General features: G+C 36.0%; 1 protein-coding gene across 1 annotated transcript in view; it reads left to right on the top strand.

The window, feature by feature from the left end:
* The window catches only part of LOC113231521, a 100294-nt gene that overhangs the window by 58962 nt on the left and 25294 nt on the right, over positions 1-16038 (top strand). The window contains exons 7-9 of the mRNA XM_026465846.1: positions 14277-14342; positions 15442-15571; positions 15740-15929. Coding sequence (XP_026321631.1) covers positions 14277-14342; positions 15442-15571; positions 15740-15929 — 386 coding nt within the window. The remainder of the gene's footprint in view (positions 1-14276; positions 14343-15441; positions 15572-15739; positions 15930-16038) is intronic.

Below are 16038 nucleotides of genomic sequence, written 5' to 3'. Positions count from 1 at the left end.
CAAGTGTTATGCGCACGTATGTCGCTTGCCACCAGGCACACGACTCGTTTGTCCCGTTATGTGGTATCATAAAAAAGTCGTAATTGGGTGCAATCAGGCAGAAATAACTCATACCAAAAAGATAATTGTATTTTTTGTAAAAAAAAAATGCTTCTCTCTCTAGGAAACTCAATTATAATTACGTTCGTATTGTACATCATATTTTGAGTTCGTGGCATAATACGATGGTGCACTCACTTGTTATTAGCTATTAGCTACTTCTGGTTTTATGCTACTAATGATACATAATGCACACGGCCATTGCATTTGATTAATGGTCATAATGAAACTAACTTGAGGGTACGGAAACTGGTTAAATTTCTGAACCTGAATAAAATTTTAAAGGTTTATGTTACATGTATCGTAAGTATTTTTACAGATTTTTTATAATTACCGGTATTTCACACAGTTCACTTGTTTCAAATGATATAAAAATGTAATTTCCGTCGTCACTCCCTTTTAACATATCTCGGTTAATGTCGTCGTTAACAATTATAATAAAAAGATTGAGTACATAAGTCGCGTCGTCATTATTGGGTGTTGTGTTGTGACGATAATAAACAAAAGCTATGAGTTTAGAGCCAAGAGCGTAATATACGGCGGGACTTTACTTTTTTCGCTCAATCTCTTATCCCATGCTCACTGAATTTCTGGCTCCTCCTTACCCCTCTTTCTTCGCTATCGTACTTAAAAAAGAGAGAGTGGCAAACTTTCCACCACAAGAAGTGTGTGGCGACATTGCTTCATGCTTTCTCCCTCTTTCTACATGTTTATTTAGGTTTACTATCGGTTAACATTTAAAAAAAAAATACTTACATATACTGACGCTCTCGGATTCCTATTGGACTAAGTAGAGACTACCGATCTCCACTTAACAGGATCCTGACAAAACTTTCTCGCTTCACTTACATTCATCAATCTTTTCGTACAAGCCCTCTTATTCTTCTTCGTACTACGCACGACAACCTTTTTTAGAACACTCTTGTATGTTACTTTCTACGTTACCGTTCTACGTATATATTGCTTTCGTTAACCGTCATAATAGCGACGTTTTGTTGAAGGACTTTATTTGTACGGCATTGATGCGTCATTCCCAACACTCACTCCCATGCATTAATGTTGGAACCCACACAGCATTATTGACCGCTATTCGTACCTTCTCAGACATAGACTGACTGTACATCACTCTATTTATAGCCTTTTCTATTCATTTCTCTTTTTTACTGTTCTTTCAATGGCTTTCTGACACTCTTAGGTAGGTAGGACCCACACGTAGAAATGTTTTTAAAAAGTTCGGTAGATTTCCTATGCATTAATGTATTAATTGATTAACGATAAATTAACCACTTCATTTTACCCTGTTGACTAGTCCTGATTACATTGGTAGTGTATAGTGGAACGCATGGTTCGTACATAATCCAAGTAAAGTTATGCATTACCACTACGTAACTAGTTTACATCATCTCTCGGTTAAAAGCTCTGCATAGTGGCTGCAGTAAATTACATTACGCTGCTATGACGAAAATAAATAATGAACATTTTGCAAACTAGAATATGCAGAAAGGAGATTAAAACGCGCTTATTTGTTATGTAAGCAGTTTTTATTGTTAACAAAGTTAAATTAATGTTGCAGTTATTTTATTACATATGAAAAAACACATCTCACAGATCTTTCGCCGCATAACTTCGTGAGATCTCATGTGGTGCCAAGTCTGGTGTCCTTTTTACCCTTAACTGTTCATTAAACATGTAACTCAATGTATATAAATCAAGCTTTGTTTGTACAAATGGTGTTTACTCGTAAACAGCTTCTACAAATAGCCCGAACAAATTGCGCAATTCAATTCAATTAGCGGCGATTTCCATAAGGTTGTCACGCTAACAATACGATCTCATGCCAGATATCTCAATTCACACATCAATAATATACCAACGGATGATATAGTCCACGAATAAATGATACCCTATGAACAAAGGATCTTGAACCCAGCATATATCTAGTGTATGTACTTCACCATCTTCTTTACCCGACTTCCAAAAAGGCACATAGTCAAAGTTTGAAAATAATTTTTACTGTGTCTAATATTAAATAATATTAGGTATTCATCACATCACTGGTCCATACCGGTAGGGGTACTGGGTCAAGAGCACTTCAAGCACTGATTGAATTTTAAGATTTAAATTAAACTGCCATAAAATGGAAGAAGTTTAAATTAGCGTTTTTTTTGTGCTAAGAATTCAATAATTAATGCTACAAAACAAAAGCTAAAGCAATCGTTAGAACTTATCAATATTTTGATACATGTCAAATTCTTGTATCTGAATGAACAGCAATGGCAAAATTTCCTATATACCATTAGGTACATCTTTTTTATTAAATGCTAATGCAATACCAAAAGTGATTTATCTACAGGCTTGCAAATGTAGCGGAAAGTTTACGTAATGTCACTGCCATGGCGACCTTGTTTCTTCTATTCTCAGCTCTCATCACTCCAAGCGAGATAAAGGTTGCCCTAAAGGTCAAGCTGACACGTGCTGACGTTTACTGGGAGTGTGGTCCGTGAAACAACTTGTGCAATCGTCTCTTGCACGTATAGTAAAAACAGGGAAGTGCTTGTCACAAAGGCGCTTTGTGGAAAATAGTAACACGTTAAACCATCGTCTTGGTACATTTTTTAATAACTCAGTAAACATACATACAAATACTTTACGCCAGGCAGGGACCACATCCTCCCATTTGCTACGATTCTGATAAATAGCTTTATTTACGCTGCTATTATGAAAATAACCGCTCACGATGCGCTTCTCCTACCGCAAAATGGCGGCTATTTGGTTTCGCTAAATAGAAAAGGATTCAGTTTAAATATAAGTTTTTATAAATAAAAATTATTATTCTGCATTGCGAAATAAATACCCTCCTTACTACCAACAAAAACATTTCAAATAAAATGCAGTAATACACCGCAAATCCTGCACTTGGTGTACTTGGATAAATATGATAATATTTCGTTTGAGTGGTTCTAACATTTACCATGAAATTACTACTTAAAGTATAGTTTATAAACATTTATATTCAGGGTAAACTTAAAAAACGCTACTTACGGTATGTTTTCAATAAATAAACACCGAAATCACCAGCCCAAACAATAACACACACGATTGTCGTGACGTATATTTGAAGTTTTTTATTTTTTTTAATGACAGACCCAGGCATTAAAAACTTTATGGTTTGCTAGAGTAGTTACCGAAATAGCAATTAATATTAGTTATTTTACCTGTTATAACTTCGATATCCGGATAAATCGGTATAAAATCATCACCGGCACCTCTAAGTGTGGTATGCGTCTACGGCTGCATACATGCAGCGATACATCGCGTGAGCGGATAAACAATTTTATTCTTTGTTGATTAACATCTTCATTTTTTCAGTAAATCTGAGATTGTAAATAAATATAGACAAAAGAACACATATTTTAAACATTGTTATTTATTCACTCACAACTGATGTAAAATTTATATAAATAATAACGCACACACTCAACATAACCCCACACTGGGGAAACCCTGTGTCGCGGGTGCCATGGACACACACATAGACAACCACAAATTACACCCAAACTCACGAGAGAAATAAATGTAGGCCATATAAACATTTCTCACGACCCGGGCTTCGAACCTGTAGGGCTAGCACAACAGAGCGCGACTTACGCGAGAGCGACATAAAGCGCGAGATACTGCTGTTTTCGCATAGATATCCCGCGCCATATGTCGCTCTCGCGCATCTCGCGCCCTGTCGTGCTAGCCCTACTACTGGAACCTCTGCGTGGCAGTGCGGTAGCAACCGTTCGGCCACGGAGGCAGTTAATATCAAAATTAATATTAAGTATTTGTATGTTTAAGACATTAAAGTACATTTAAGATTAACATTTAGATTTTAGTCATTATTTTGAAAATTTTAAATATTGTTAACTAGACGTCAACATTTATTAATTAGTACTAACTTCATATACATGTCTGTGGACTATTGTCTGAACTACCCATGTAAATTTACGTTTTTTTTATATAATACCAAGTCGTGTGCGTGGTGGTAAGCTACACATCTGTCCATAATAGTTGCAGTGCCACTCAGAGCTTAAAATCACTAAGATCTTATGGTCACTGCCACTGCGCTCGTCACTCTGAGACATAAATTGGCAAGACCCATTTGCTTGTAATTTCACCAGCACCCTTTACCCTTCAAAACCGAAACACAGTAATGCTCACATTACAGCTTGCCGGCAGAAATGGGTAGGTGGCAGTACTTCCCTGGACGAACTCTTCCACGAGGGGCTCCGCTGCTACTGTCATTTCGGATGTGGTGTCGCCTCCTCATTTAATATTAACCGTCGCTACGGAAACAGAACTGTGTGATTTCATTGCTAACCGAAGCGAATTTTTGTAACCATAGAATATAATGAACTTTATGACAAATTGTGTAACGCACATACTGGATACGAGCCAAAAAAACAGGTTGCGCGCCCTCCGGAGAATTCTTCGCGCATTCTCGGGAGTTCATCTCATCTCATTTAAAATTATTATATTTTTTTATAATACCAAGTGGCGGGACGAGCAAGTCATGGGCTTGGTGGTAAGCGACACGCCAACCCAACAGATGCAGTCACTCTGACACATAAGTCGACAAATCCTATATGCCTGTACTAATTTCACCAGCTGCCTTACCCTTCCAAACCGGAACGCAGTAATGCTCACATTACTGCATGGTGACAAAAGTAGTACTTTCCTGGACGATCTCTTTCACAAAGAGCTCTTCCGGTACTTTAACGTTCTTCTTTATTGGTTCACAGCTATATACAATTTCCAGTCTTGCTCTCTTTCTTTTTTCTTCAATCTTCTCCTCTGTTATAACATTTTATTCACATTTTTAATATTAATACAAAATTGCTACTCTAAAATTTTGGCCACTTTGAAATTAAATAAAGTCCCTTTAGTGTAAGATTTAGACAATAAACTTTTTTAAACAAATATTAAGGCTTTCGGTGCTTCTTTACAATTAAAAAATTTGGCGTTATTCATTTGTACACTTTGCATTCGTTTTGAAATGATACCTGGATAATGCTAAAGGTCGTGTTATTTTTTAATACAAGTTTCAACGTGACACTAATGCAGTACAAATGACACTCGTAATATTAACGCGACATGTGGAACGGATGCGACTAATGAATGCACTGTACGTTTTTGGGTTATCTGATGCCACAGTGAACATTTAAATCTAGCAAATGAGGCTCAGTGTGAATTTTTTTATAACATCATGTAACGGGACGAACCGTGCGCCTTATGGTGAGCTACACGCCTGTTCGTAACGGTTACAGTGCCACTCAGAGAGACTCAGTGGCACTACCACTACGCCCATCACCCTGAGATGTAAGTTGACAAGTCCCATGTGCCTGTAATTTCACCAGCACCGTTACCCTTCAAAACCGGAACACAGTAATGCTGATATTACTGCTTGGCGGCAGAAATAGGTAAGGTGGCAGTACTTCACAAGGCTCTCTACTGCTGCTAAACTTCTGAGTTGTTCTTTAAGCTGATCCATTATCAACTACGACGAAATTCGGAACATGGTTTGATGTAACCATGCTCATAATAATCTATCAAATACTCGATCTACTTGAGCGAAATCATAAAAAAATTAGAAAACATAGTGCCACACGAATATTCTAAATAGGCAACGCGCGTTGATGCTTGCACTGTCGTAAGGAATCAACACAAAGATGAATGAGTTTTAGATCGTATCATTACACCTAATAGATAAAAGTAAAATATAGTTTATGATAATCCCAAACGATCATCACCAATGGGCTGAATGGGGTGTTCTAAACGAGTGGATAAATGTGTACATAAAGTGGTTAAAACTGTATTGCTCATTCGTGAGGCAGATTGTCCTAAGAGATGAGCCAGGGGTTCCTAGAGTTGCCCCTTGTAAATAAATATTTGTATACATTTATCACTTACAATATTTGTTTCAAATATAAAATATAAAAAAATAATACTAAATAATAAAAAATATAGATCGCTACAACCTTCAAGAGCTAAACGGGTCACTACTACAGCTTGTTGTCATCTAAGTACGCATAAACTGTATCTTTAGTATAACGTTTTTGGTTCGCTATAGTTATAAACTTCGTAAATGACAAATTTTGATTATCAACCGGAATCTTATTATAGAAGTGTATACATTGCCCCTTAAATGAATTTGTCTTTATACCGTGACGCTAGTGTAAGAATGTAATTTCTTTATACTTATTGTAAGACTCTAGAGAAGTTACAGATTAAAACTTTTTCGCTATCCTTCATACTCACTAGCCTTGACTCCTACCGACTCAACTTTTCCGCAATTTAGATAAGTATCTAGGAGAAAAACAATAGTTTCCGTGAAATATTCGAAAAGTTATTCCAAGTTTTTATAGATTCCTGTTAAACTAGAATATAGGGGTATGTTCTAGTTCAAAAGAACAAAGGATCTTCCAGCATACATTAATTAAATCAAATTGTTCTAAAACACTTAGTACGAATTCTCCTTTGTAGACCGGCAATGTCATTCTTTAACCCCTGTTAACACATTTTGTCTCAAATGTACTGAATTGTTTAATGGTATCTAATACCAATCAAATATTCCTTAAAGTCTAGGGTGTAAAGCTCATTGTTTATTCAAGCGGAGCGGAGATCTACATATGTTGAAGCAACCTTTGTATTTCGCTACTATATATGTAACGGACCTAAATTAAAGGAATTTAGACGGTAATACCAGTACTTTGAAGTCACCTTACCTTTCTACTTATAACAAACAAATACTTTTTACTTCAGTGATAAAATTACGTTTCATGTTCAAATTTGTCTCGTTTCGTATATCTATTTTGATGCAGATGACAGAGCGCTTGCAAATGTCTGTTGAAAATAACGGCCATAATGAGTAACTCTTTCTCTGACGTGTTAAGATCTATAATATTGTTGAATTGCTTATATCTACCGTTAGGCAGTACTACAAAATTAAAGCAATAATATCCATCTCATTGTGTACGTACATCTTTTTCCAAGACATTATTCTTTTTTTATATTACCAAGTGACGGGACGAATAAGTCATGCGCCTGGTGGTAACAGTCACGTCAACAGTTGAAGTGCCACTAAGTACTTTAAATCGCAAAGATCTAAGAGGATCTGTCACTGCGCCCGTCACTCTGAGGTATAAGTTGACAAGTCCCATGTGCCTGTAATTTCACCGGCATCCTTGCCCTTCTAAACCGGAACGCAGTACTGTTTGGCGGCAGAAATAGGTAAAGTGCAGTGCTTTCCTGGACAAACTCTTTCACAAGGAGCTCTACTGCTACCCTAGTACTAGATAGACTAGATAGACTAGATCTGAAGTCATTATTTGGAACATTATTAAATTATCAACTTAATTAAACGACTCGTTGTGTACAGAGTGAATATTTACGCCATTATTATCAATTGTATATGGTATAGGTATTATATAGAGCGGTGATAATTATTTATTTTCTTTTACACTTTTTCGGCCGTTGCTATCCCACTATAGGGCAAGGACCACGCTATCGTTCCTGCACTTATCGTGATATAACACCGCTTCAGGCCAAGATCTCATACGAGTTAGATGCTCGTCATGCCATCTCTTTATAGAGTAGAACTAAAATTTTGTATATCCATATTTGAAGTTGTCGCTAGACATTTCAACAAAGTATGGTCATGCTAAAATGACAGGTTTTACACAGAGTTTTTCGTAATATACAAACTAAAAAAGTCTCAACCTAAAAATATCCATAAGGATTGATTGATCAATCATAGTACTTATATGGAATTTTCTAGTTCCCAACGAACTCAGGAAAGTTTGATTCTAATTGGTCCCACCTAAGGTGAACTTTCGAATTAACCGAAAACTAGTAGACGATAGCGGTAACACTAGGAAATATATGAATATAATAGTTCCCTAGAGTATCACTCTACCCTCCTTATCATAACTAACCCATTTGCATTTCGGTAACTTTCGAGATATTGGCGACTAAGTTTTTATTGTCACCTAAGAAAATGTAAATAAGTTGATTTTGCTTAATAATAAAACTGAAACTAAATAGGATATTAAATAACCGACTAGAGAGTGTTGTAGATCTTGTTTCGCTGATCGCAGATATGTTAATAACTCAATATCACTAAGAATGTCGATTATGTTAACTTATTATAAAGAGCAGCACTACTATCCATAGCTATAAATATCTTGAACCTTTAAAAAATCTAGGCGATGTAATAAAATACGATATTTCATAAAAGTACCTACGTAAAGCCAAATATACCGCCTTGCAGGACGTTTTATGATTTACGATATGAACGTGAATTTTACTACCGGGAGACTGAAAAACAGATTTTTTTTTCCTAGTGCGAGTGCAAAGTACGCTATTAATCATAGTTGAGCTAGTATTTTATTATTAGTTTTATACGGGTATATTTTTATTCATTTTTTTATGTGCCGTTATTATGCAACGTGTTCTGCGCTGGTTATAAAACATAAAGACCACAGAACAATAAATATAGGTAATTAAGTTAACTTGATGGGCGTGACACGTGTACACCAACAGAACGCGGAGTTCCATATACTCGAGCACAGACCGTCATTTTCGCTTTGTATGACGCGTACACATGCGTACACACTCATAGCCCCGCACTATGGAAACCCTGTGTCGCGAGAGCCATGGACACACACTAATAGTCAACCACAAAAATAGGTCATACAAATATTTCTCCCGGTCAGGGAGTCGAATCCGGGACCTCTGCGTGGCAGTCCAGGATGGTAACCGTTCGGCCACGGAGGCAGTTAAAATATAATATATTAAGGTCGTAACAATTATCTCTCGCAAAACGTCAAAAATAGTAGAAAAATGGTTTACTTTATGCAGGGGTCATGCAGTTTTCAATAATAAGGTCATTGTAAATCTTGAAATTGAATTTATTCAACTATTTTTATGCAAGAATGACATATGCCAAGCTAATAAAAAGAACATTGCGCTACAAAGCAGTTTCAACTTAAGCCTAAATATGCCCCCGGGCTTTGAAAGGTTAACTTTCAACCAAAACATCTTCTCGCACTGGAAAGCAGTCTAAATAAATTATGTACCAACTGACCTTATGAAATTAACGCTTAACGTTGTAAATACTACCTGCCAAGAGTGATGGACATACTTTAAGCACAAATGGAATTATTAAGGAGTATTTTAAAGACCAATCTCAACCAAGAATCCAAATTCTTCTCTCTTGATGGTGTATGATCTTTCCGTACGTGCAGATTTTATAACTACGATGTAGGACTATGTAGCGGCCAGGCAGTTTTCAATAATAAGTTTTTGAAAACTGCCTACTTTGCTAACTTTCCTACTTTGGAGTGCAAAAATTAATGTTAGTCGCACTAACGTGCAATTAATTCGCAGTAGTGTGCAATTCTGCACATGACTTTAATAAAAATGAAGCAAACGAGTAGTTTGCTTGTTGTAGTTGCAATTGCTCCCGTCCGCGTAGCAGACAGTATCTGTGTGATAACCCTCCTCGAGACAACGTTTAATTTAGTTGATAAAGCTAATTTTGCTTATTTGGTAAATGAAATATTGTTATACTTTTTACAGAACAAGGACAAGGATATGTAATTGCGTATATAGCTCTATATCTTTGTCGTTTAATCATCGCCACGAAAACCACGAAACAAGAAACCTGTAATTTTACTATACTGACCGAAAGCCTCAATCAGAGTGATTGTTTTCTTCTAAATAACATAGCATCTTAAGTAAAAGGAAGACCATGAAATTTAACATTGAATTTGAAATTAGGTTCAGGAAAATGCCTTTCCTCTGACTTTGCCGCGCTCATAACAACTGAGATTATCATTCCAAACACAGACCACATAAAATTTCAAATTACTAATGAGTACAAAGTTTCAACTTATTATTTTAAACATTCACCATGAAAATAAAATGGTGAATGATGAATGTTTAAAATAATAAATTGATGATCACTAGAATTTGAGAGCTAAATGTGGACATAATACCTTCATCGAGGCGGTATACTACGGGGGCTGAAGTAGTTAATATGATTGTTTAACCTAGGTTGAGTGTATATAAAATGATCATAAGTATTTTAAAATGATTTGATTCTCTTTCGATGCTGCAAATAACTTATATTCCATTTTTACTTATTTAGTGCTACAAAAGCATCAAAACTTAAACCTAAAAATATTTGTATGAGTGTTGCGATATCTTGTAACAATAATCTACCCAGTATAACAAAGCATCATAGTAATATGAACTTTATAATGAGAACGCACGAAGGGTACCTATACCATAATTACCAAAACCAAAAATTACCTCAGCTATCCGCTTAACACAAGGACCTATTTTAAGAGTTCATAATTCCGTCAGAAATGTATCAAACTTTCCAGTCATTAATTACATACCTCCGTGCAATTACTGAACAATGCTTACTGTTGAAAACAAGGGCCACATTAGCAGCCCCTGAGGAAAACTCAAGCCGTGTTTTGGGTCTAATGGATGCGGGCGAGTGGATTCCGTTGTACCTAAATCGTGAGTCATTTTTATTGATTACATAACCTTTGGGGATTATCTGGTCGGATGTATGGAGGACGATCGCAAGAATATAGAACTGGGCCGTAAATGGTGAAAGTGAAAAAACATTGTGCTAAAAGTAAAAGACCCACCCACAAAAAGAAACCACAATTTTTCAAATGCCCACCAACTCAAAATACAACAACCTCACAGGTTTATAATATTAACATCATAAACAACAACTTTTGTTCCATTACTTTTTACAAAACATAATAAAGAATAAACCATCCAAGAAAAAACTTTTAAGTAGCGGTAGAGCTCCTTCTCAAAGAGTTGTCCAGGGAAGTACTGTCATCTTACCTACTTCTATTGTCAAGCAATAATGTGAACATTCAATTATTATCATATTTTGCTTTCGTGCAAAATAAAAATTATTAAATAGACCGCTCTAAACGGTGATAAAATGTCTATGGTGACACCTGTGCAGTAACTAAAGACAGCGTTCAGTTCTATGCAAAACGCAGAAGCTGGAGTTACTGCCTTACTATAGATTTTTACCGCCAAACAGTAACGTCAGCATTATTATGTTCCGGTCTTGAAGGGTAAGGGTACTGGTGAAATTACAGGCACATGGGACATATCAACTTATGTCTCAGGGTGACAAGCGCAGTGGCAGTGCCGCTCAGATATTTGCGAAGTAAAGCTCTGAATGGCAACTGTTATAGACAGGCATGTTATGTAGCTTACCACCAGGCGTACGACTCCGTCACTTGATATTATAAAAAAAATCTCAACAATGTTCTGATAGTACAATACTCTCAGTACAGAGTACTAAAAAAACCGACCCCAAAAGTACGTGGAATTACGTCTGTTTGCTAAGTTTTATTGAAATATCCCCTAGTTTGCCACTATACAGGACTTGACCCTGGAGATAATAAAAATCGGTTCTCACTACTCAAAGTATATTGAGAAAAAAACGCCTTGAATTGGAGAAATAGCAAAATCAACCATTAAAGTAATTGCTTCTAAATTAAAGTTAGGCGCTATTTATAAAAATGAATCTTCATACGTGGACCCTTCGAGATTCAGATATTCAGATTCAGATTCAGATGGATGATTTTCTTCAAAATGAAATGGGAGCACTATGGAAGTACCCCCTTTCCAACAAAAAAGAATCATGAAAATCGGCCCACAAATACCGGAGTTATCGCGTAACATACATACAAAAAAAGAACATACAGTTGAATTGAGAACCTCCTCCTTTTGAAGTCGGTTAAAAAAACTTTATTATTAAGTACAATTTTACGCTTATCCATGACAGTTGCAATGCCATAAGATCTGAGGGGCACTGCCACCGCGCCTGGCACCCTGAGACATAATTTGACAAGTCCCATGTACCTGTAATTTCACTAACACCCGTACCGCTCAAAACCGGAACGCAATAATATAAGCATTAGCAGAAATAGGTATGATTGCAGTACTTCCTTGGACAACTCTTTCATAAAGAGCTCCACTGCTACTAAATCTAACACTGCTCTAATGTGTACCTACACGTGTAGTTAGTCCTGCAATAACCAAAAAGTTCTCGTAATTGTATTGTATTATTTAAATGCATTTAGTAAGGTAACCTAGATGTTTTTCTTCCATTTGAGACGTAAATAGCTTTTCAATTGAAAACCTGTACTTCGTTAGTTATTATTAGATTTTTATTCTTTCTAAAGACAGCACGTTCGACCAGTTACGGTTGTCACTCAAAATCTTTGTCTCCAAGGCTTCACAAGGAGCTCTACTGGTACTAGTAATAGTAATTTTGCAATAATCATTTCGTATGTTTATTTTAATTGCCAAAGATTTTGGTATCTTTTTGACCACATATTTTGGCAAAATACACCTAGAATTATTTCGACATGTTTTTATAAAAATGTGAATGTCATTACATTTTCCATGTTTAGGAAATCATTGCATAACAAAATTATAATATTCTTATACAAACCAGTTGTTGCACATAAATGTAGTCCATAATAAATAACATACAGAAATCGCTGTAAGCGATAAGACCGCCAATTGTTACCCTGCTAATGTGTTTAATTTTTGTCCTGTAAACAACTATCTGTGCTAACAATAAAGAATTTTCTATCTATATAAAAAAAGGAATATGCTATTCTAATAGTGAATCTAGTCCACACAATGTAACGTGATTAGTGGTCGTAGCATGGAAGAATATGTGTGATAAACTTCCCCGTGACAATATTTAATTCAGTTGATAAATCTAAGTTTGCTTATTTGATAATGAACTGTTGTTATACATTTTGTAGAACAAGGACAACGGTATAAAATTGCGGTATAAAATATAAAGTTGCGAAAGTTATGATGCAAAAATTGTCTTGTCAACTTATTTTTACGTTAATAAAATTTTATTACTGTGCAAATGTTTTAAAATCACTGTGTTAATCTTTTGCAGTCATTGGTCGCCGGCGCTCGCGTTGACATAAAATTGTGACGTCAAGGTGCTCACCATGTTCGCTATTATCATAAAATTTTAAACTGCGGTATATCACTTGAATTTGACAGCTAAATGTGGATATAATAGCTTTATCGAGGCGGCATACCACAGAGACAGGCAGCCAACCCAAACAGTCATAACGCGAAGAATGTAGAAATAGAATAAATAAAAAATAATTTATTCCTTTAAAACAAAACAATACATTACACATGCATTTTTAGTATGATTAACATAAAGTCAACTTACTACCTCTGAAGTAGAGGCTGTGGCTTCGAATCCGGGCTCGCACCTCTAAGTTTCTTGGAATTTATGTGCGAGATTTAATTCCATATTTATCACGAGCTTTCGTTGAAGGAAAACATTGTGATGAAACCTGCAGGTCGAAGAACCTTCACACACAAGTCTCGGAACAAGTGTGAAATCTCCAACCCGCATTGAGCCAGCGTGGCGGAATATGGCCTAAACCCTCGCCTGAGAGAAGACCCATGCCTAGCAGTGGGACGTATAAATGGGTTGATAATGATGATGATTATGAGTTCTCCTTCTCCGACACGAAGACCATCCAAGAGAGCATTGTAAATTAACCCGTCACGTTTCCTAGAGACACACGATATCCCTAACACACAGTTTTTATCCACCATTTAAAAATATTTTTTATAAAAACGTTTATTTTTATTTATTTTTATTTTTTTATTACCTACCAAAATCGTCAATTGTAATTAAATTGAAATATAATATGTACAAAGAAAGGAATGTAGTGTTTACTATCAATTTGTTGGTAATTCTTGCCCACTACAAGCCTTTTTAACCGACTTAAAAAAAAGGAGAAGATTCTCAATTCGATTGTATTTTTTTGTATGTACATATGTTACGCGATAACTCTGGCCTAATTAATTTGTAAACCGATCGTTTTTTTTTCTTAATGCAAAATAAGGCGCTATAATAAATCAGTAAGCGCATTATCTACCAAAGACCATTGTTTGCTAAAATATAGCTCTTTTCTGTTCCGCTTTGATAGATAATGGGCTTAGTTAGAAACAAAAGATAGAACATTAATACGATATCCAGTACAACTCCAATGCATAAGTCTATAAATAAAAGAACACTGATTTTCTTTCAGTTGTCCCGCCCACACGCCGATTCCGCCGCCACCGCCGCCTCCGCCGTTAACAATACCGCCGCACAGGTAATTGTAAAAAATAATTGTAGGTGCACAGAAACGTTTCTTTTCTTACTTATGAAAATGGACTTTTACATCAGTCAATTATGAAGGTTAACTGGTCTAAATAAATTAAATCAGCCGGTAGACCACTTACGGGGCACAGAAACATTCACAGAAACTACGACTCAAGTAAATATTTAAAACAGAAAGTAATACAGGAGAAAGACGCGCGCATATGAAAGACTATCTACATAACAAATCGAAACAACGTTAATGGAGGGCTCTCGAATACTAACTGGGGCGCGCCGGGCTGAGGATCGTCAATCACGCTTAAGATGGAAGTTACCGAGTGTCGTCTAGATATTAACATATTTGGCCATGCAAAAGGCAATCACTTTTTGACTAAATAGGGTCGATGGCGAGAAGCGCCATCTACATTCAAAAAGACTAATTGATTACGTCTTTCGGGGATAAGTGGTCATCGCGATATCGGGTCAGACGCTTGTGAGTATATTTCGGGCGCACTAAATGGGGTTAATTTGCTATAGAAGCATAATTTATTTATAATAAAATACAAATGAACACGCTTTTAACATTCTGATATTTTCTAAAAGATTCAATCTTTGTGTATACCAATACTTAGTAACAATTCTGCGGTTTGAAAGGGTCAGGAATTCGGACATCAACAAAACCCAAAAGATAACTTTATTAAAAACGTTCATATACCATGGCTTTGGGCAAATTGTACGTACTTGTTATTGCTGTGATCTCAATATACCTTATTTTTTGCAAAAAATATTTCGTAGCCTTGGTATAATACAACCACAGGTGATCATAGGTCAAACATGCTTTAATCACAATATGAAGGTCATAAATATAATACGAACTACATGAAAAAAATTACGTATAGGTACCTGAAATTTTTTAACTCTCCTAGTTAAGCATAAAAAAGTTATCGAATAATTTCATTCATAGAATCTTTAAATCTTTTTCCTGAAACATTGTCAATTTGCTGATGTGGTCTTATCAAACCAATACTGCGATTTTATGAAATATTTTACAGCTGTGTATTTTCTAACCAATTATGATATTTAATTTTTTTCCAAACGTTTGGATCTTACAGAACAAAACACGTGTCGTTCGCCCGCTCACATACACTGACAACTTTTGACGACTCGGTGATGCCCGCTGCAGTTGGTGGCAGCAGGTTTCGTCGAGACTGCGAGAGGCTTATCGATGGACGTGCTGTTAAGGTAATGTATCTTTATCGGTTAGCAAAACTAGATATAGTGATAAAACAGGTGCAGGAGTTCTTCTTTTCCTCTATCTTTTTAGCAAAATAGTCACGAAACCAATTACACAATATGTTTATCAATTTTTTTAAATTAAAATGCTAATAATATTTTTTCATCATTTTTCAGCCTGAACCAAAGCCGTATGCAACTCTACCAATAATGTTCCAACCGTTTCCGCCTTACGCACAGTTTATAGCCGGGCAAGCACCGGCTCCGATTCACTATCCACCACCTATAGCTCCTATTCCCACTCATCCAGTTCCTTCTATGCCAAGGCCAGCACAAATAGAGCCACAACCCAAAGTAGTTGTACTAGGTGAGTTAGATATTGATCAAGTAACTGGTTTAGAATAACTTTAAATAGTTTGGAAATTACCATCTGGTATACCAGTTTTTACAATCAATATAATTAAAGAATAAGCTTC

This window comes from Hyposmocoma kahamanoa, unplaced genomic scaffold (genome assembly GCF_003589595.1).
Source record: "Hyposmocoma kahamanoa isolate Upper Pololo Valley unplaced genomic scaffold, ASM358959v1 65, whole genome shotgun sequence".
NCBI lineage: Eukaryota > Metazoa > Arthropoda > Insecta > Lepidoptera > Cosmopterigidae > Hyposmocoma > Hyposmocoma kahamanoa.
This window is presented reverse-complemented; position numbering and strand designations above follow the sequence as displayed.